This window comes from Mastigoproctus giganteus, chromosome 2 (genome assembly GCF_048544385.1).
Source record: "Mastigoproctus giganteus isolate SK-2022 chromosome 2, ASM4854438v1, whole genome shotgun sequence".
NCBI lineage: Eukaryota > Metazoa > Arthropoda > Arachnida > Uropygi > Thelyphonidae > Mastigoproctus > Mastigoproctus giganteus.
In genome coordinates this window covers 144160967-144184279 of record NC_143576.1, presented here as the reverse complement: position 1 = coordinate 144184279, position 23313 = coordinate 144160967, and the positions used below count along the sequence as shown (strand labels likewise).

At 34.3% G+C, this 23313-nt stretch overlaps 1 protein-coding gene across 1 annotated transcript in view; it reads left to right on the top strand.

Annotated features, from left to right (window-relative positions):
* Nucleotides 1-23313, top strand: part of LOC150089632 (kinetochore protein NDC80 homolog) — a 110606-nt gene that overhangs the window by 66466 nt on the left and 20827 nt on the right. Inside the window, exons 9-11 of the mRNA XM_090390058.1 lie at nucleotides 2460-2604; nucleotides 11182-11390; nucleotides 17690-17971. Coding sequence (XP_090246184.1) covers nucleotides 2460-2604; nucleotides 11182-11390; nucleotides 17690-17971 — 636 coding nt within the window. The remainder of the gene's footprint in view (nucleotides 1-2459; nucleotides 2605-11181; nucleotides 11391-17689; nucleotides 17972-23313) is intronic.

Genomic DNA, 23313 nt, shown 5'->3' with positions numbered 1-23313 from the left:
GTAGGAATTTTCTTGACCTAGAAGAATGTGGATTTTCACAACGGGGCAAGAATATAAGAACAGATGTTCTTACTCAGATGGTAAGAACAGAAACAATACAGGCATTGAACTTCTCCCACCTCCAAGCAGATCATTGTCTTCCACAACCATATTTATGAATTTGAATATCACAGAGAATCTTTGCCAGAAAAATTGCGATTGATTTTGTCAGTTCTTTGTTAGGCTGGGAATGAAACTGCCATGACAGTTTCCATCAGTTTACTTTAAATTGATATGTTTTTCGCAGTACATTTCATAATGTAAAACAAATAAAAACCCAAGAGGAGGAAAGTTTTAGGAATAAACTAGAAATGTAAATATAGTACTATTTAAATTTAATTACTGCATTAATTTTCCTAATGGCCAATAAAATTACTTAGTTATGAAAAGTAATATATCACTCAAAAAATGTCCAGATTGTCATTTTGAGCAGTTACTTCTTTTTTCACACAATAAATTATTTAAATCCACACAGTGAGGCATTTATTCCCTGACTATACCTGCATATTCATGTCATCTTTAGACCACATATAGTCTGAAAGATGGCAAATGAAGTTTAAAATTTTTATTTTAAATTTTAATCCTGCTAAATTTCTTTTCTCCAAATGTAAGATTGCATTTGGAGAAAAGAAATCCTAGGGACAACTCACAGACAGACACAGAATTAAAAGTAGTTTAGGATGAGAAATATGATAGGTTATGATACCAGCTGACATGAACTTTCCCTTGCAGTGTAAGTGGTTATCCAGGAAAGCCAGCATCCAGTCCCTAGAAAAATATTATTCTAGCAGTGAGAAGAATATTATTCTCCTTTATAAAACAATTACTTACACATTTGGGATATTGTGTGTCTGAAGGCCTCACCTAAAAAAAAAAAGGACAAAACATCCAGAGAAGGTCTAAAGGAGGCAACTAGATTAATTGGAAGTGTGAAGAGGTAATCATGTGGGAAGCATCTTAGAATACATGGACTGTAAAGCCTGGAGACTGACACCTCAGGGATAACCTGATTAAGTTGGAGGCCCTTAAAGGAATAAGCAGAATGAATGAGGAGAGGAATAAAGTTCATCTTCAGGCAGCATGTTGTTGATCATTCAAATAAGTTGTCTCCTAGCGTAGTTGAGGTAGAGATTCTAATAAAGTTCAAGGCAGAATTGGATAATTAATTTTTAGCAGCATTCAAATTGAGATTGATTCAGGATGTGTTTTTTTTTTTTTTTTTTTTTTTGGCAGATGAAAATAAGTTTGCTTGCTCATCATTTGGTCTTATTATTACTAATATGATTTTCAAGTTGATATTTAGATGCCAAATGTGAATTACTTTCTAGGAACTGCATGTGTACAAGGAAATGAGATTTAAACATTACTGTTATGTGTCAGCACTGCTTTTTAAAAAAAACTATGTGATTGACAGATTTCATTCTTTTTTGATCAGTAATACAATGGTGAGTCAAATGGAAATGAGAATTGTTTTATTTCTTTACAGTGACTTGTATTTCTACTTTATTATTCAAAAAATCTTTACCACAGTTTTGGCACCCATCTGCGCATAAGCATTTGGTTGCTAGTGGCACTATTGTTAGGCTGCTTCCTTCCTTCATCATCCATGTAGAATCAACTTTTTGATTAACAAATTAACATTTGTTAATCTTCCAAAATCATGAAAATTTCAGATAGTTTAAACAGACTATGTTGGCAGGACAACATTTTCTTCTGTTTATCACTCCCTACTTATACAGGTTATCCAGTGTATCCTGTAGTTCAGCCATTAGCACCATTCCCCAAGTGTACATTCATGGTTTCATGTAATTTAGGCACCTCCGTAGCCAGATGGGAAGGAGCAGCAGTGCGTAGCACACACTTCTTGATTAGACCGGGGTTCGAGCCCGTCACCACCAAATACGGAGGATGCGGAAAGGTCAGGGAATGACCACCGCATATCCCCAGAGCAATATGGCCTTAGTTGCTAATGCTCCTAAAAACCAAATAACAACAACAAATTCATGTAATTTAATTTAGACAATCACATTTCATGTGATCCATCCTTGCATATAAGAATTGTTTAACCTCAGTAAGGAAACATCCTTATTGAAGAGTACTATTATTTATTCAGATAGCTTCTGTACTTTTTTGGGTGGAAAGAGTTTTAAAAATCTTATGTAGTCAAATCTGACTTCATTTTTTTCCTCCTTAAAACATGTGAAGTTTGTTTGCCAGAATATCCAGAATTTAGTGAAAAGATCTAACTTAATGATAGAAAATAAGGAAACTATATTCTCTCACTAAATTGCATCTTTTCACTGCTGCATATTAAAATTACTGTATGAAAGAACCACATTACTTAACTTTCCAACCTAATATATGCAGTTTTAAATGTTCAGTGTTTTAAATTACTGTTTTGGTTTTTTTTTTTTTATTAGGATCATTTTAATGACCTGAAAATAGGAAATCAAAATATTGAACTAGAAATTGCAGACTATAAAAAGTACTTAGAATGTATGTCAGAGCATACTGAAAACAAGAAGAAAGAGTTCATGAATCTGAAAGAAGAAGATAAGCTAAAATGTAAGTCATTCTTCAAATACAGATTTGTATAAGACAATTATGTTATATTCATTTATTTATACAGGGTGTCCAGGCTAGAGGTATCCAAAATTAATGGCTTATAATGCGAGAACCACTCATTATATGTTCTCAAACGATAGTACAGTCAATAGGAAATCTCTCCAAGATTTGTTTCGTCACATTTTTCCGCATTTGGGGGTACGGCTAATCCTCATCAAGTGATCGAAAATGAAAGGGACACACCAAAAGTCAATGTCTGGTTAGGAGTGTACAAAAATGGCTTCGTTGGTCCATTTTTTTTTTTTTTTTTTTTTTTTTCATAGATATGACTATGAAAAAAAAAAAAAAAAAAAAGCATGGAGCTTTTCTCTGTGTACCAGAGAAAAGTTCTAGATTTGGACAATTTGAAACAGCGTATTGTTGAAGCAGTTGCTCTAATAATGCCTCAGATGCTGGAAGATACTTAGCAAGAGCTCGAGTATCGTTTTGATATCTGTTGAGCTACAAAAGGTTCCCATATTGAACTTTACTAACCTTCATAAAAACTTGGTGAGTTACTCTGTATAATAAAAATTATTTTAATACACCTAATAGATGCTGAGATATGTGTTTATTTTTGGATACCTCTAGCCCGGGCACCCTGTGTATAAGGTGATTCAGAACTCTTCTGCCAAAGTTCAGGAATAATTTCTGTAATATAAAGAAAAAAGATTATGAACATGGGTTCAAAAACAGCAGCTTGTGAGTTAAAGCACTTGATACTCCTTAATTTCTGCATGATACTAATTTTTTCTGCTCTAAGTGTCCATTTTTGACCCATACGTAGTCCATGTCACTTGTTTAGCCCTTCCTTGTAGAAGAGGTGATTCCCACAGAAATAGGTGGGAATCACCCCTTAGGGAATGGTGCTATTGCATGGTATACACATTTTCAGCAGCATACTGAATACAGTGGAGTAACTCATCTGGAGTCAGGACCTCAATCTTATATGCCAGTTTCACCCGTCCACCCTAATTAAACATCTGATGTTTTCATACAAGTTGGAGGGCATAGTGAATGCAGATGACTTTTTTATTAAAAAAATTATGTATAATTGTGTAGGGGGCACACTAAACTTTCCATTGCACACTAAACTTTTTCTGGCACACTTTTGCACACTAAACTTTTTCTAGTTACGCCACTGCTATCATAATAATTATAATTTCCCTTGAAGTTTAAGTGATACTTCATTAAGTTTTCAAAAAATCCATGCCATATAGTATATGTTGTTTTTGTGCTTTCTGATCTCCTTTGCTAAATCTGTCTCCTTCACTCTCTAAAAAACTTTCTATTGTATCAAAAAGTTTACAAATCTTGTTAAACAGTTTCTTTTAGAAAGCGATCTGACTTCTGTATGTAAAGGAAGCCTCACACACTGTTCTTCATTATCAACACAAAATTTTCTGAAAAGACAGTCATAATTGATGGTATGTGACCTTATTTTATTGATGGTTTTAATAACTATACTGAGAGATTGATAAAGAACCGGACTAATATTTTTTTGCAACTCGATGTCCATGCACAATGCAGCATATTGCAAGAACTTCGGGACATTACTTCCTTTAGGTGGGCTATAAAACCTGTCTTCCAAACATGGAAGTAACACCATCAGTGGCTCAGGATACCAAATTTTCCAATGTTACTTGTTTTTCATCAAACCATGTTTTTACAGCAGGAAAAATGGATGCTCCAGTAATCAGTTTCTATAGATTTTACAAACAGTATTTCTTCTTGCAATTTACAATCATCATCGAAATAACGAACATATGCCATCAGAAGGACATTATTGTCAGCAGCTGTGGATTCATCAATCTGAATAGAAAATTCTCTTTTTTAGTTTGTCAATTAGTTGCTCTTCAGTGTTAACTGACTTCTCATCAATTTGTCTTCAAATTGAATCGTTGCTCAATGGAAATGCTTTGAAAATACTGGAAGGATTTTAATGCATCACTGTTGAAATTACAGTCTCTAATGTATGACAGTCATATAACAGTCTCAGCAACTGTATGGGCATTACATACAGTTGCTGTTTACAGTTTTTGCAATGATTTCTGCAATTTTATAACATGCAGTCATTCCATCATCATTTGCTTGCATTCACCTTAAATAAAGAAGTAACAGTGTTACATTGCTCAAAATTCTGTTTTAAATTTTTAAAATATTCAATATGTTTACCAACTTTATCAGGATGTTTCCTTTTTAAGTGATTTAAAAGTCTTGATGGTTTCATAACCTCTTTTGAAAAAGAACTATTACACATAAGACACATGGGCTGTCTTGAATCGAATGGGCTTACAATAAAACCATAAGCTAGATATTCATCCAGATACTGTCGGCACTTTCTTTTCAGCACTTGACATGATTGATGATGGGTTGAATAACTACAAAAAATTAAATAATAAAATATAAACTATTTTTATTTAACTCTCATAGCCCATGTCACTCACGAAAGCACTGTGGATCAAAAATAAACAACTTCCACGAGGAAACAATAAATCAATACTAATTGTCGCGTAGAAAGTAGAAACAATAGACTGAAACATTTCTTCATCCCAACCATGCCTCATATGTTGACCAATGAAACAAAAGCATAAAAAGATAAACAATGCCCACCATGCCACCACCAAGGTCGCAGCTGTCGGAAAGGCGCAAACGCTAAGGATTGCGGAGACATTACCTCTGAAAGCACTTAGGCATTTAATGCCTATGCAAAGGATGAATTAAATCATGCCCACTATCTTCCTTTTATCAAAATTTCTCACTCACTGTTAATATGATATACCTATATGTTAAAAATCAGTTGTCTCAGGGGAAAAGAAAACCCAGTGAGAGAAATTAAATATTAAGGAATGTGATGTCATCGGGTAGTGTTGAATTTTGGAGGGCCACAAACTTTTGTAATACCCATGATTTTTTTCACCCCCATTGAGAACCCCTGATTTAGACTTTTTGATTTCATTTTTGGTTAGGACATGTACATTGTATCTAATCTTGTTTGTTATGCTCTATTCAGAGGCCTCTGCACACTAAACTAATGGTGTGTTAGCATTTAAATTTTTCATCTGCATGTTTCAGTAAAAGTTACTGTAACCTACTGAGAAAGTTAGCAGTTAGTTTGAGGGCAGATGTGTGTTCTGCTTTTGATTGTTCACGTCTGGAGAGTTGTATATCATATGTAAATTATGCTGATTTTCAGATCACAAGCATGTGAATTGACAGAATTGATCTTGTGTTCAGAGATAGTCACACATCTATAAAGTTGTTTGAATATGCATTATTGTATTTCAGTAAACCTGTTTTTTTGTGTAAAGCATTAAATATTAAATATAAAGAAATTTTAGTGCATGTTTTAAAATTTTGTTATCTTTTTATCAATTTCATGAATGCATATTCTAAAATTTTTTTTTTTTTTTTTTTTAATATTTTAATTTTTTTTAACTACAGCTAAAACTATAACTGGAATATTTGACTTTTAGTATTACATATTGTACAAGGAAGTTCTAAGCTGCCGACCGGGCTAGCCGGGTGGGTCAAGTGCCTGCCTGGCAACCCAAAGGTCGCGGGTTCGAATCCCGCCTCGGGCTTGGATCAAAGTATTGCAAAAACCTTGGGAGGTGCATTATGGCCACAGAAGCCGATGCGCTAATAACTACCAAAAAAAAAAAAAAAAAGTTCTAAGCTTTTGCTGCATAGTCAAAAAATAAAAATAATAATAAAATAAAATAAACTACCTATTTGACTCCCTAGCTGTTAACTTCAACCACCCATGGAGGTAACATATTCTGGTAATTAATAACTTGCTCGCTAAAAGAAAATGTCCTGCAGTCTACTCTAAGATCTCTTCCCTATAATTTGAATTCAAGGCCCCTAGTTCTGGAACCATTTATAAATTCCATCCTCATCTATTTTACTTTTTCCTCTCAGGGCCTTATACACCTCAATCAAGTCTCCTATAAGGCACCTAGTTTCCAAGCTCTGTACCTACATATCTAAAGTCTTTCCTCATATGGATGGCCTTTTTCTTGATCCTACCAGGTGCATTGCCCATCTTTGGACCCTTTCAAGAAGCACAATGACTTTTTTAGGTGTGGTTTCCATACTCGAACACAGCATTCCAAGTGTGGTCTTACAATTATTTTATACAGTGGGATCATGACCTCCCTATCTCTACAAGCAAAAGAACAATAAATCGCTGATAGCACACCATGGTATGTCTTCCACTGTATGTCTGTACTTCTCAGAGAGTTTCATGTCTAACTGTATTGTAACTCTCTAATCCCTTTCTTCCTCTGCTGTTTGTAGTTCAATCCCCCATAGTGTATTAAGTTATTTTGGGGTTACTGTTCTCCAAGTGTAAGACTTTGCATTTTGCTACATAAAAACATAGTTGCCATTTTTCTGACCATCTAAGGATTTTCCCTGTGATTCCAATATGTTTCAGCATGTAGAGTAACCTGTTGTGTGGGATTGGGTCATATGTTTTGCTGAAATCCAAGTAAATAAGGTTGAAATTATTCCCTATATGCAGGTCATGAGTGACTGTTAAAATAGCTAACCAGATTAGTTAAATACGATTTTCCCTTTACAGAAACATTCAGAATTCCATTTTTATATAAATGATCCTGTATTACACTCTTGATTATTTTAGTCGATATAGTCAAATATCTAGGCCAAATAATATCCTTCACCAGTAGATTTGACAAAGAAATAGAATCCAGAATCAATAACTCTTGGAGAAGTTAATTGGAGTATGGAAGAGTGGATGAAAGGAGATTTTCCTATCAGCTTAAAAAGAAAGTTATACAACATAATCATACTACCCACTCTAACATATATGCAGCTCAAACATGGTCTTTGACAGCAAAACAAGTAAATAAACTTAGAACATGCCAATGAGCAATGGAAAGAAGTGTGCTTGGTATAACCAAAAAAGATAATAAAATCTACTTCCATCAGACAAAACACTAAAATTAACGATGCCATCAAGACATCCAAGTCCTTAAAATGGAAGAGGACTCATGGGACAAACTGACAACTGTTTGGTTACCAAGAGAAGGAAAAGGAAATAGAGGAATACAGAATCAGTTGGAGAGATGAGTTAACATCCCTTGTAGGGCCCCACTTGGACAAGACTGGCATTGAACCAAGATGAATGGAGAAAGTCGGGGAAGTCTTGCCCAGCAGTGGGATTCCACAAACTAAGACAAGAAGAACAACAACACAACAAAACTATGTATAATTAAACTATACATATTAACTATTTTTTAAATACAATGCTATGTACTTAACATACATAATATACATCGGGTGATGGTTGATATAGGCATACCTTTATCACTCATCACTGTTAATGGGATTGTTGCCTACCACAAAAAAAGCTTTTAATTGTCAAGTCCCATGGACCCTGTCAAACATATACTCTAGATTTAGTACAAATAGGCATAGTAATAGGAGATAGTCTTAGTAGCATCTGTACACAATTTCAGCCACGTAACTTCTTGTTTATTTTTAGCAGGTGTGATTCTAAAGCCTGCTGACAATCAAGCCAAAAATGGAAAAACTTGAGCAGCAGTAAGCGGTTATAAAATTCCTAACAAAAAAGAACATGGAATTACCTGAAATTGTTCAATGTATATGATGAATCTACTCCAACAAGATATACAATCCGGAGATGGTTTATTGAATTTAAGCATGGCTGAGCTTAATGTGTTATTGTTAAGGGCAGCTCTTAGAACATCAGTTAAAATCTTCCACATATCACTGTAATTTTACAGACTGTAAAAATGGGCAGATGTGTAGTTAGTGCATGTTGTGTTGTTTTATGCTGGCTGCTTCTGAGTACTCATTCACACCACAGGAAGGTGGTCCAGTTCCAGTAGGTAGAATGCGTAGGGTCGTTGAGACAAAAAAAAATAATAAAAAATAATAATAATAATAAATAAATAAAAATCCCTCTGAGAGCCCACTCTAGAGGGGAGGAGAAAAAAGAAAACGGTGGGGGTATTGAAATAAAAAAAAAAGAAAGTAGAATCTTTAAAACTTCCCTTCACTGAACTCCTTATGCATTCTTCATAAAGTATTTATACTATACATATTCTTATTCCTTATATAAATTATTAACTATCCACTCAAAATTTTTACAACACAAATAAGTTTAGCCTCTTGACAAGGAGAAATTGTTCCCACAGTAAATTTAAGTTCTGTCTTGATGTCCAAATAATATGGACATACAAAACATGACTCCAACTTTTGGCCTCTCCACAAAAGCAGAGGTGAATTGCTCAGTTCGAAAACTTAATACAGTTTCTTATTTGATGAACCATGTCCTGTAAGAATTTAAGAGCTGTACATGCTCATAGAGAACCACTTATCTGCCATTAAAAAAAATCTATGTCCATCAAATAAGGAACTTTAGTAATAAATTTCTTAGTCACTAATCCAGCTTTGGATGTATCCCAACTGTCTTGCCATTTGTTTACCAACTCATTCGAACATCTTTGTTTCTCTCTCTCTCTTTCTCTCTCTCTCTCTCTCTCTCTCTCTCTCTCTCTCTCTCTCTCTCTCTTCCCCCCCCCCCCAACATATTGTGTGTAAATCTCAATCCTCATAAATGCAGTTGGAATCTGCTTATGGATAAGAAAACATAGCCCTTGAAATACTAAGAAAAAGTCCAGTAGTAACACTCTGGCTAATATCTGCACAGCAACCATTGATATGTGTTTGATAAACATGTAGATAAGCCAACAGCATCGTCCTTTGCAATGACACAAGTTTTAATTATAATCTAACAATTGCTGCCCTATGGTACCTTGGTCCAGCAGCATAGGTAGCCATAGGGAGAAGACTGCAAAATAGTATAACTTCAAAGTTTTTCCTGATAATCCACACTTTTGATATCTGTAAATAGCTGTAGTGAACTTCTTAGCTTTACCAAATAAAGATGTTAATAGAAATATAGCTTGTAATCAGTTGTCACTCCTAAATATTTCACTTCAGTTACAAGAGGAAGTTGTCCTATTAATTTTAATTTGAAGAGGTCTATTTAGATTTAATTTAGTCTTAAAGATAATCATTTTAGTTTTAGAAGAAATAATGGTAGGTTTATTTTGAAGAGTACACTTATATAGATCCTTTAATACGTGGTTGGTAGGAGACTATAAAACCCTTTGGGAATTACCTTAAATTAATATAGTTAAATCATCAGCATATGCAATAAGTTTAATCATGTCAAAAGTTGGTGCTGTTCCTGTAATACCATATTCCACATTAACAGTCCCAAAATCGAGCCTTGAGGACACCCTCGAGTAATCTTCTGCTCTGCATATAGAAATTTTGATTTCATCAGTATTTTCCTTTTTGAAAAAAAACTTTGTACTAAGTTATATAACCAAGGACTGGTTATATAACTTAGCACAAAAGGCAGCTAGCAAGAGCCCAAAATGAGGAAATGGTCAACAAGTGCATAAATTAGTTATGGAAGACCGTAAAATGAGCATTGAATAGTTAGCCAATAAAGTAAAGATTAGCCCTGGGTCAGTACATGCCATCCTACATGAGCAGCCATGCAATGACAAAGGTGTTTTGCAAATGGGTTCCTAGAATGCTGAATGACAATCACAGAGGCAAGAGTGAAGATCGCCAAGTCGCTTTTGGAGTGTCCCTCTCCAAATGAAGAAGAGTCCCCCCCCCGAATTGTTCTTGCTGATGAATGTTGGGTTCGCTACTTTGATCCAGAATCTAAAGTTTCCACCATGCATTGGAAACATGCTGGGTCACCCACTTCAAATAATTTAAAGTGCAGGCCTCAGCTGGGGATTCTGTTGAGCTTCTGGGATTGTTGGGGAGTACTGCTCATTGGTTTCCTTGAAAAAAAAGGTAAATCTGTGATGGGGAGGTACTATGTGGATCTATTAACCAAATTATGAGAAACATCAAGCAACAGCAATGAGGAAGGCTATCCTGAGGAGTGCTGTTCCTGGATGTTGTCAGTTCACCTCAGTCGTGAACTGACAGGAACAACAGTGGCCAAACTGGGGTTAGAGTCCTTGCTGCTGTATCTACCTTATTCACCTGATATATATATGCCCCATCTGACTTTTATTTGTTTCGAAAATTTGAAGCAGCACCTTCATGGAACACATTTTGTGGATGATGAATATCTGAAATAGGCAGTGACTATTTTGCTTGTCAAACCACTCTGCTCTGACAGGCAAAATAGACTTCCACAGGGAGGGGATTTTCAAGTTGAAATGCAGATGAGGAAAAATGCATAATTGTGGGTGGTGTTTACATAGAGAAGTCTTAATATGCCCTCCAAATTCTGTGAATCTAGGATAGCTGGAACTATAAGTTTGACAAAACGTTTTGAATACCACTCATATATTATTAAATTCCATCCAGATGTGATAATAGGGTCTTTCAATTATTTCTGTTCTTATTGTTTCACAGTTGATTTTAATAATAAGATATATACATGTTAAAGTACAAATTCTTTTGTTTGTTTTACTTAAATTTTTTTTTTCTTTCTTTCTTTGGTAGCTACTGAATTAAATTCACTTAGAACTGAGCTAGCCCATGTAGAACAGATTTGTCAGAATCAGGAGTTTAATGCTGAAGATGTAAATAACTATTTAACTGAAGAAGGAGCAAAGCTATCTGATCAGTTAGATTATATAAGGAACTCAGTGGAACTTCGAAAGAAAGAGTTATGGGAAGAAGAAATTGTTACCTCCCAAAATAAAGCTAAGGTGAATATAATGGTGTGTGTTGTGGGGGGGGGGGAGTTGCTTTGGTTGTTAGTCAAAAATGTTTATCAAAATTATCTAGTTTTTTTTTTCTTCCACCAGTCTGATATAAGCCCTTTCTGTTATCATCAGATTCATTTTTAAACTTTGAATATTGTTAATGATTCAAAGCATGCATAAGCATAAAATGATGCCAGTTTAAAGACTGTAAAATCCTATTATAGTGAATACTGGTATGTTTTAATGAAAATATTTTCATGTCCTGGACAACTTCCTTATGATCAATGTCTTGTTAATCTTGTTTGAAAATAGTTTTGATGAAAAATTCATTGCAGTGAACTATTTTCAAAGGAACCTGTGCCTAAAATTCATTGATGCCATTATGTTATGTGTACTTTTAAATATAACTATGCTTGAAGAAAATATATCCGTTTTAAGGGATACAGCAGAAGAATTCAGTATCTCTTAATTCCACTTCATTTTATATATTTCTGGGTGATTATTCCCTAATCACTTTTCACTTTTTTGTGCTGCCTTGCAGTATGCAATAGTAAAAAAAAAAAAAAAAAGGAAAGGAAAGAAAATGTTATGTTGTAGTCTATAAGATGGAGAATTCACATATTTGTCGTTTTTCCTTTCTGCAAGACCATGTTGTGGAGAAAAACAAAAAATGGCAGCAATATTCATGACATAAAATCTGGCATAGCCATATGGTTTATGAGGAAAAGGAATTGTGATCAAGGTGCATAATAATAATAAGTTTAATTTTCTTATAATTTAAAGGATCATAATAGTATGGAACTCTGGATAACACCACAGAAATATGTTCGAAAATTGAAACTATTATGTGACAAGCATCTCATATCATACAATGCATGGCTATTTTTTATGCTGATTTGTGTAAATTGATCAGCCTTAACCATGTCCATCTCTTTGTATGTAATAACTGTGGGTCTAATAATATTTCGTAGTACTCTTTCATAACATTCTGGCAACTTTGGTGATTGTATCTATTTCTTTTGAGTTTAACTGACAGTTGGATTTAGCAGACAGGCCTTGCCTTCATATAGTCTGTTAAATCAAGGTTTTACTGTATATACAAATGAAAATATATTTCAGGAATTATTCATGAAGGAATTGTCAGATTGACATCAACTTTTTGGTTGAAATATCAGATTGAGACCATGTTTTGTTGTTCCATTGAGAGGTTTTGGGTTCAATTTTGATCACACATGCACGCACGATAAATTTGTCAGCTTCTCTAATCCTTTTTAGAATTTCAGGACTTTTTATTAGAATATTCTTATAAACCAGTGTTTCTTAAATTGTGTTCTGTTGAGATGTTAATAGGTGTTCCACAAAAAAAATCAACACTAGCAATATTTTTTCTTTTAAAATTTATTTAAAAAAAAACAAATTTTATATAATAGTGAAAAGTTTTCCATTTTGTTTTTCAAAAGATCTTTTGACATTTAGCAAGTGTGCTGCTCATTTCACTTTGCTTCACTTTCACTTCACAGATATGCCATTTTGTCACACCATCTGTGATGTCATTCCAGTGCATGAAGAGTGTAACATTTTCTTGCTTCTTTCTGTGGTTTGTCTGCAGTTTGATGAAGGAATATGAATATGATATGAATATTCCAACTGATATGAATTACTTTTTGCATTGACATATGTCATCTGTTCAGTAATTTGCTGGTCTACATTATGTATCTTTTCTTATAATTTCTAGATATATTTGTGATATTATTCAATGTTTATTGTATATTAAACATTTATACTACACAAACTTGTTTCCTATCAATCTGATGCTGAAAGAAGGAAGTTTTAAACGAAAAACAGTCTTGTTCTCAAACCATGTATGTCAAAATCAAACAAGCAAAAGATCAGAATTTTTCAAAGCAAAGATAAAATTTCATTCTTCAGTTTCTGGAAAATTGGATGGTGAGTTGTCTGAGATGAAACATTTAATGTACAATTCAAACAAATTAGTATTAGTTAGTAAGAAACCAAAAAGAAAATTATTTGTCTTTTGAATTTACTTCTGTTGGAAATGTAGATGTTCCTGATGCTCAGTATATGTTGTGCAAAAAAAAAATTATCTAACGGCTCTTTAGTCCTGTTAAGCTTCAAAGGTATTTGGAAGCAAACCATGCTGAATATAAAGACAAAGATGTAAGTTTTTTAATTGATGTTCATTCACTTAAAAATAAACTCTTGATGTAAAAATATTGCCAAGACAAACAATGAAAGCACAACTGATATGCAAAGTAAGTTTCTGTATAATGCTCATTGGAGAAGCACATGATTTGAGAATTTCAAGCCTTATGCGAAAGATATAGTAATGTGCATGTTCGAGCAGTATAGTAAAAAAAAGAGATACAGAAAAATTCTCAAACAAGACTGACTGCATGTTGAATTAAGGATCTTGCTACTGACATTGAAAAAAAGCTAGTTTGCTGACTGAAGATTTGCAATGGGTATTCATTTGCAAATACACAAGCCAGCTGATGTATTGGCTTCTATAGAAGTATTCAATTGCATCAATAATGTTATGCAAAAACATACAATTCAATGGGGAAGATGTGGTGACGTATGTAGCTGTGATGCCAGGGCAGTTGTCTGAAAAATTGCAGAGGTTGTAATGGATCAAAAGTGTGGCACCAGTAGTCATTGCGCATTACATAGACATTTACTAGTAGTTAACAGATGCCTACATATCTGAGAAATGTGTCAGACCAGGCAGTACAAATCATTTGTTATATTAAAGCTCGATCACTTCAATTCAGACTAACATTATGTTCTCAGCAGACAGTTCTTCCACATACAAAGGTGAAGTGGCTTTTGCAAAGAAAGGTTCTTGTAAGACATTCTAAGTTTTTTTTTAATAAAACCACATTAAACCCAGTTTGAAAATAATTTTAATTCTACGACTTATTATACAGCTAAATTATAAGTTAACTTTTGATCTTATTTGAATCCAAGTTGCCGACCGGGCTTGCCGGGTGGGTAAAGTGCCTGCCTAGCAACCCAAAGGTCGCGGGTTCGAATCCCGCCTCGGCCTTGGATCAAAGTACTGCAAAAACCTTGGGAGGTGCATTATGGCCACAGAAGCTGATGCGCCAACAACTACCAAAAAAAAAAAAAAAAAAAAGAATCCAAGTTAATTGCATAGGTTTAACTTAAATTGTGAAAAGTAGGATGAATTTCATATTTTTGTGACATGATTTAAACTGCCTAGTAAATGCATGGCCTTTGACACTCATGGCATAGTAAACTTTGCCCATGAGTTTCCACACTTGGTATTGCCCTACTTTTAGAAATAGTAGGTGGTCTCTAGATATACCAGTTGCAACCCCCAAAGCTACTTATGGTAAAGGGTAAGTTCATTCTGCTGTGACTAGGGGAATTATATTTACTAATCAACTTAAATCTTGCTGGCCACAAAAACATACGAAGGAATAAGAAAGTTCCCTCTTTTCATAATTTTGAAAAAGCCAGAATTGCACAGACTACTTTAAATTTTTAAATAAGTATATTTATTTATTTTATTTTTGCTAGGGATCTTGGATTAATTGAAACTTGGTTTAATGAGACTTCGTTGCAACTCTACTGTATATTGAAATTATTTTTTTTATACAGTTTTTCTTAGTTATTAAAAAAAAATCAGGATATACCCATTAATCCAACATATTTTATATTGGATTAATATAATATAAAAGTTGGAATTTGTGGATCTTCTGGTGAAGATCCACAAATTCCAACAGAAATTTCAGAGAAAAAAAGGAATGTAATTTTATAGTGTGCAAAAGTTTATGCAGCACATGTTATATAAATTAATTTTCTGTACTGGTTAATTCGAAGTTCAGGGACCAAGATATGTCCATTTCGATTTAAATGGGCTCATAGTATCCATACAGGTTCAGAACATGTGGTATTAATTAATCAAGAGAAATAGTCCTTAGTTAGATACTCTAACACTGTTCAGAATTTTCTTAATTCTCATTTCAAATAATAATCTTTTAGTTTCATTACTGTAGTCATCTGTAAATAGATGATTAATGCAGTAATTCAATTAGTATGAGAAAGATAACAATTTTGCCATGGGGAAATTCAGTAAATTTCTTGCATGTGATAACAGAATTGCTAAGTTTCATTTGTGCAGCTACCACAGTCATGCAGCTTGATGTGTATGAGCTGTACATTGTAACAAGTTCCGTGTTGTTTATTATTTGTAACTGTACACTTCTAAAAGAGAGAGAGTATCCATATTTTGGGATATTATTTACTGTTTGATACTTGTAATGGGGGAAAAAAAAGTGCCATTTCTTCCTTTTTTTCTGCAATATTGCTTTCAGTAAACTTCGTAACTAAGTGCAAACTGCTTTTTGCTGTGTGAGCCTGTGACCAGCTTGATGTTGCTGTAAAGCAGCTGAGAAAGATAGACAGAAAACATCCAGTGTCTGAGTACAGGTTCTGAAGGTTACTGAATGAGTGGTAGTGCCAGAAGAGGGAACAGTGTCACCCTTTTTCCTGGCGCCTCCGTAGCCAGGTGGGAAGGAGCAGCAGTGCGTAGCACACGCTTCTTGATTAGACCGGGGTTCGAGCCTGTCACCACCAAATACGGAGGATGCGGAAAGGTCAGGGAATGACCACCGCATATCATGGAGTAATATGGCTTAGTTGCTAATGCTCCTAAAAACCAAATAACAAATAACCCTTTTTCCTGTATGGAATGCAAAGTATTAAACAGCAAATAATATCCCAAAATATGGATATTCTCTCTTTAGAAGGTATGTGCAATTATACATAGTAAATAGCAGAGGACCTGTTTTAATATATGATACTATGGTGGCATAAATGAAATTCGACTATCTTTATTAATTAAAATGATTTCACATTCTTCAGGTGAATTTCTTAAGCAGAATAGTTAAATATTTTTTAATCCTCCAGTGTGAAAGTTATTTCTTTGATGCATATTTATTATTACCATTCTCTCAAATTGAGAGCTACACATGAACACTTCTTGAAGATGCACAACAGCTATTGGGAAATTATTGCCCCCAAACTGCTACCACTTTTACATTCCTGTGCATGATCTCTGATAGCATTTGCATGATGGAATCATTCAATTTCTCTGTCCCAAATTGCTGGCTGTTTTATCTCCATAACAATGAAGCATTATCCAGACATATAGATCCCCCATCCTTCACAAGGTTTTTCAAAAATTAACCATGACTGTACCCTGACAATCATAATAAGAAACAATATGAGAGATTTTAGCTAATTAAATGGGTCTTCTCTGCTAATTACTCCTAAGTAATTAGCTAATTAATACCAAGAGAAGTTGGTATAGCTACAGATTCAAAGTTGTAGTTGGAATCCATGATAAAATTATTCATTGTTAAACTAGAGAAGCTGGCTTGAACATTTTATGATTTTTAAAGAGGAGTGTTATTGCCAGTACTGATGAAGAAAGTAATTTTTTATGACTGCAGGCTTAAGTTGAAGCACAATTTTTTGGTATTATATGAGGCTGGACCTTCTTCCCATCTAGAAAAAAGAAATTTGAAGACACTTAGTAGCATTGGTGATTTTGATACATGTGTAGTTTGTATTGTCTGAAATTGATTGTTTAGTCAGTAAATTCTGTTACTTAATTGGCTGCATCTCAGTTGATTTTACTGCATTAACCAATAAATTGTCCTATTACAGCTTAAGTGTTGTTGGCTGTGGTCACATTGCTCATCACGTGCTTGTCACCTGGTTCATAGCTACTCTTTTATTTTCTGTACCTTTGCACTGGTCAGTTTTATACTGCTGAATTTTTTTTTTTTTTTTTTTTTTTTGTATAGCATGTTTTAGTAAATCTTTAGTGTAGCCCAAAGAAAGGTAGTGAAATGCATATCCAAAAAACATCACATTATCTATTGTATTCTCTATATTCTTAGTATATAATGATAATTTTTGTGGAACAGTCATTCCCCAGTTAGCATGTCTTTAATAACTGCTTTTAAACAGCACATCAGGAATAAGTATATAGAATGCAAATAAAATCAAACTAAATTTGAAGTTGATTTTAGTTGATGACAATGGCATCATAATATCAAGTGCATGTGTATTGTTAATTTACTTTTATGAATTATTGCCGATTATTTATTGTTCCTTTGCAAATTTCTGCTTTGTTTCTTAAGTCCATGTTGCACATTATAAATTTTGCTACAAATATTTAAACTTATTTTTGAAATGCAATTCATAGAAAATTATGGATATATTTATGTGTATTTATCTGTTTTTAGATTGATAGCCTATGCCATGAATTTAATAAGTTATATTCAGAGCTTGGCGTATCCTTGAAACAGACGTTGCAGAAAATGGCACTAGTTGAATTATCAAATGTAAAACAACTTCCATTCAAGACCTTGCCAGAATATCAGTTAAAATCTAGTCCTGATTCAGCATATTATAGTATTTGGAGTGAAAAAGTAAAACCAGCTTTAGAACAGTGTCAGTTATTTATTAGAGAATCTAGAACTGAGTACCAGAAAATGATAACACTGGAGAAGCAGCATCATCATGAGGTATTAATCTGTTTAGTTTAATATATAAAGAAATTAAGTTTTAAAAAATAAATTAAATTTTATTACCGTAATTAATTTGTCCAGAGCAAGTGGTGGTAACAAAGATTGTGATTTATCTAAATGTTTTGTGTGCAGCCTATGTTTGCTAATATCAGAGTATCCCTAATTGCAGTATGTGTAGCCAGTTGGTAAGCTGCCACCTATATGGTATCTTTAGTAATCTTCATGCAGAATAATAATGAGTTAAAACTTACATAATTTGGTTTGCTTGTATCAGATTCAGTAGAATAACAACTCGCAGCGAAAAAATCCTACTCCCCCTCTGAGATCAGCTAGCTACAACCTCTATGAAGAAGACTTTAGAAATTAGCATTAGCAAGGGCACATGATGCAAGAAAGCAAGCTTATATAGCATCAGCCAAAAAAAAAAAAAAAAAAAAAAAACACCCTTATTTCACCCATCCCCTCACTCCAAATGTTTGTCAAGTTTTGCCTTGAATCTATTTAAGCTATCAACTTCTACAATGACAGATGGAAATTTGTTCCAGCAATCAACCACCTGCTGGCTAAAAGCAAACTTCTGCACATCTATCCTACAACCGTTTTTCCTCAATTTGAATTTATGCCCTCTCGGGTGATTATTCTGAGCAAGAGGAAGAATCCCATCAGCATTGAGTGGGCGAGGAGCAGAAGTACGTAGCACACGCTTCTTGATTAGACCTGGGTTCGAACCCATGACCACCAAATACGGAGGATGCGGAAAGGTCCGGGAATGACCACTACATATCCCCAGAGCAATAGGGCCTTAGTTGTTAATGCTCCTAAAAACCAAATAACAAACAAACCCATCAGCATTGAGCATGCTCAAACCATTCAAGGCTTTATACACCTCAGTCAGATCACCTCGCAGGTGCCTAGTCTTCAGACATTGTAATTTGCAAAACTTAAGCCTTTCTTTGTAAGAGCAACCCTTAGACTCAACACTATACCTCAACTCACAGTCGACTTCGCGTAATCCAAACTCCACCACAGTAATCCCAATCAATAATTCTGAAGGATTGGCAATAATAATCTTCTATGTACAAAAACTGCTTTTGAAAATTCTTGAAAAAGGCAAAAATACTTTTGATCAGCTAAGAATAGTACCTCCTGACCAGTGACAAAACCTCCATTATTCCTCAAATCTTAATCCTAAAGTTCTCATAAATGTACTCTACATTCCCAGAGTATATAATCCCAACTTTCCTTAGCACCACAAAAACATGAGTCAGTATCCAACAACCTGAGAGGAAACAGCTTATTATTAAGAGAATTATGTCCCATTGTCAAAAATAAGGATTCCAAACTTTGTGTAAACCATTTTGTAACTTGTTTACTATGTACAAATGTGACGTCAGGTATAAACCGCCATGTAATCAGGTGCCTCCGTAGCCAGGTGGGAAGGAGCAGCAGTGCGTAGCACACGCTTCTTGATTAGACCGGGGTTTGAGCCCGTCACCACCAAATATGGAGGATGCGGAAAGGTCAGGGAATGACCACCGCATATCCCGGAGCAATATGGCCTTAGTTGCTAATGCTCCTAAAAACCAAATACCTAACCAAATAACCATGTAATCAGACTCGAGAGTATCCCATCTATGCTGCATTTAATTTTAATATTTCATTTAAGCATTGGTTCTTTTCTTGTTTAATACTAGTATTAACATTTAAATATTCTCGAAGATTCCCATTGCTCCAAGCAGTTCAGTGCTGTTTGGTGCAATGGGAATCTGTTCGAGATTATTTTCTTAAGTACACCCCATCTAAACACTAAATTACAAGAAAATTGTGTGCTTTCTGAAAAGTGCCTGCGTACTCAAATTAAATTTTCATATCTAGTACTTTGATGTTTATACACCAAGTTTACTACAGCATTTCAGAAAAGAACAGTTAGTTTTAACCATTATGTGAATAGAACTGCAAGGCTTGAAGCAATTCAAACACTCAAGAAATTTAATATTGATCCATTTGAAGCAGAAAACTTACTTCCTGAAGAAACTTCAATTTAATAGAGAAATACAAGCCGAAATTAAGTTAATTATTAATTAATTTATTTATTCTCTGAAAAGAAAATATTTAACCAATTTGGTACACAAAGGCATTGCACTGCATTGCAACAGTTAGTCATATTATTGAAATAATAGAATGCAGTAGCTTGCTGAAATATTTTTGTTGTTCGTAACAAAATGAAAAGTGTAACAATAGAAGTTTAAGTGATATTTCAAAATTAGTAGTTGCTTTATCAGTGGATAAATTGAAGTAGATTTACTGCTGGAAATGTGGACATAAAAATTGATCAGCATTTGGGTTTTTTCTAAGTAAAAAATCTTCAGTTGGAAGGCAACAAATATTCAATAGCAACAAAGATTGTGAAAGACAGCCCTGCATCTTCCCATGGTAATGAGAGGCTTCTTGTTAGCATAGTTATGACTGATAATAATTATTAGTAGTAGTGACAAATGGCAAGAAAGCAAGTTAAGATCATCATCAGCAAAAAAAAAAACCAAAAAAAACCCCACGTTACTCATACTTAACCTCAAAGAATTTGTCTAGTTCTTCCTTGAATTTATTCAAGCAATCTACTTGGACAACAATAGATGGAAGCTTGTTCCAACAGTCAACCGCTTGCTGTCTGAAGGCAAACGTCTGTACATCTATCCTGAAATCATCCTTCCTCAACTCAAATTTATGCACCCTCATGTGCAAGTGAATGGCTTTTTTTCCTCTCAGCAAGAGGAAAAAAAGCCATTCACATTCATCTTACTCAATCTATTTGAAGCCTTAAACACCTCCATCAGATCACCCCACAGGTGATTAGTCTCCAGATGCTGCAGTTTGCAGAACTTAAACCTTTCTAGGTAAGAGCACCCTTTTGTTCCCTTCACCAATCTGGTTGCCCTTCTCTGCACCTGTTCCTCAGATCTACATCCTTCCTAAAGTGAGGCCTCCAGACCTCTATACAGTACTCAAGATGTGGCCTAACCATGGTCTTTTCCAAAGGGAGAATCACCTCCTTATTCCCACTAGCAGAGTTTCTGTATATCGTTGACAAAACCCCATGAGCTGTTCTGACAGCATGTCTGCACTGCTCAGAGAATTTCATATCTGACCCCCAACTCTTTTTCATTTTCTACTACCCTGAGTGTAGTCCCGCACAGTTGATAAGTTACTCTGAGATTACTGCTACCCACCTGCAGTACATTGCATTTGTCAGTGTTAAACTTCAACTACCATTTCTCAGCCCATCAACATAATTTTTCTAATCTTTTTGCAGTAACATACCATCATTACTGTCATTAACTACCTTCCAACCTTTGTACTATCTGCAAACTTTGACATTAAGCCTGATTTACCTTCATTGATATCATTAACAAATATTGGAAACAACAATGGGCCCCAGCATCGAACTCAGGGGAACTCTGCTGATAACATTAATCCACAAAGAGCAGTGTCCATTGATAACCACTATCTTCTGCTTAACCATCCCTTTATCCATAGCAGTAACTTGTCCTTAATGCCACATTGCCCCAGTTTATACAGCAGTATTTTATGTGCAACAGTATCAAAAACCTTCCTGAAATCCAAGTAATATGATATCAAAATTATTTTTTTGCATCCAGTTCCTTGGTCACTGCATTACAGTAACCTATCAGATTGGTTAGACAAGACCACTTCTCTTAACAAATCCAGGCTGTGACTGCAGTAAAATTGTATTCCTGTTCAGATGGTCTTGCATTACTTCTTTAACCAGTGACTCCATTATTTTCCCTGGAACAGATGTCAAACTGACAGGTCTGTAATTACTCATGTCATCTTTTGATTTCCCCCTTTATGAATTGGGGATACATTTGCACATCTCCAGTCCATAGGAACCTCTCCTAAATACAAGAATGCTCTCATAATTATGGCTAAGGGCCTTGCTCACTTACTTTGCTGCCTCCCTTAATATGATTGGATAGATCCCCCCCCCCCAGATGCCTTTTTTATGTTCAGTTTCAACATTCCTCTTCTACTTTCCTTATCACAGTCATTTAGCTGTAGTAAGAGTTAGAAATTTAAATGCAAGAGTAATAGTGATGTTTTCAGTCAATATGATAATGAGCCAGAACTTGTACTAATTACTAGGAAATTACCAAATTTTTGGCAAACTATATAACAATTGTGTTTGTGAATGAATGATAGATAATCTTTTTAAGGAGATTAATAACAGATTAAAAAAAATACATTGCAGAATTTTGAAGCTAAACTGGCACAAGCTTCTGAAGCTATTAATAATAGTTATGAAAGTTAATTAAGATACCAATTAGAAAAAAGGGGAGGGCTGATAAGCTACAACAAAAAACTGGAGGAAAGGAAAGAAAGTAATTATTAACTGCTTTTCTTTAAAAAAAAAAATACAGAAGTTTGGTTTGAAAGTAATTGGATCATTTGTTGCTTATTTTTTTGCCTTGCATTGTTATATTAATTAATGAAACTAGTTGTTTCATTAATTACCCCTCCATTATTGATGTCCAAGCAAATTTTGACATCATAATCATCAAAATTTATATGTTGAATATAATAAATATAAATAAAGAAAATTGGACTTGGAGGAAACTTATTACCTACTGAACTTTATCTGGATAACAGGTATCCAGAGACTAATCTGAAATGTTCACAAAAACATTGTGTATTACACTTGTCATTTGGTAGGAAATGGGTGTAAGTTTGGTTAATTTCTCATTTGGGGACTTGATAAACCATTTTAAAATTGCATAGATAATGCAGATCAAGTATTGCTCTTAATAAATTTTAATATTCATCTTATAATGCTTTTCACAATTGTAATCATTCTCCTTTTGATATAAAGCTAAGAAAATTGACAAATTAACAGTATGATCAAATAATGATTACAAAATTAAATTAATGCTTTTTGTTAACTGCAATAAGTTATGCTTGTGAGATGCTGCCACCTACACTCAAGCAGAGTGTGGTCCTCTCATCATATTTGGTTCAGTCTTTTTAGAAAAGAGCTATCCTCTTTCTCTAAATTTTTGGTCAGGAACACCTTGAAAGTCCTCAAAAAGGGTATGTGCATGTATATACAAGAGAGAGCGAGTGAGTGTGTTGTGTGCTGCACAATCTCAATATTCTTGCTGCTTTTAATAAATCATTTTTCTCATGCCATAATAAAAGTAACCAGTAGGGAGAAAAGCATGTTTCTTTTTTATTTAACCAAAAATTGCTAAAAATTTCATTGAAATACAAAAGCCCACTCATTTTTTGCTACAAAATTTTGGGGCATACTGGGCTTCAGGAATTTT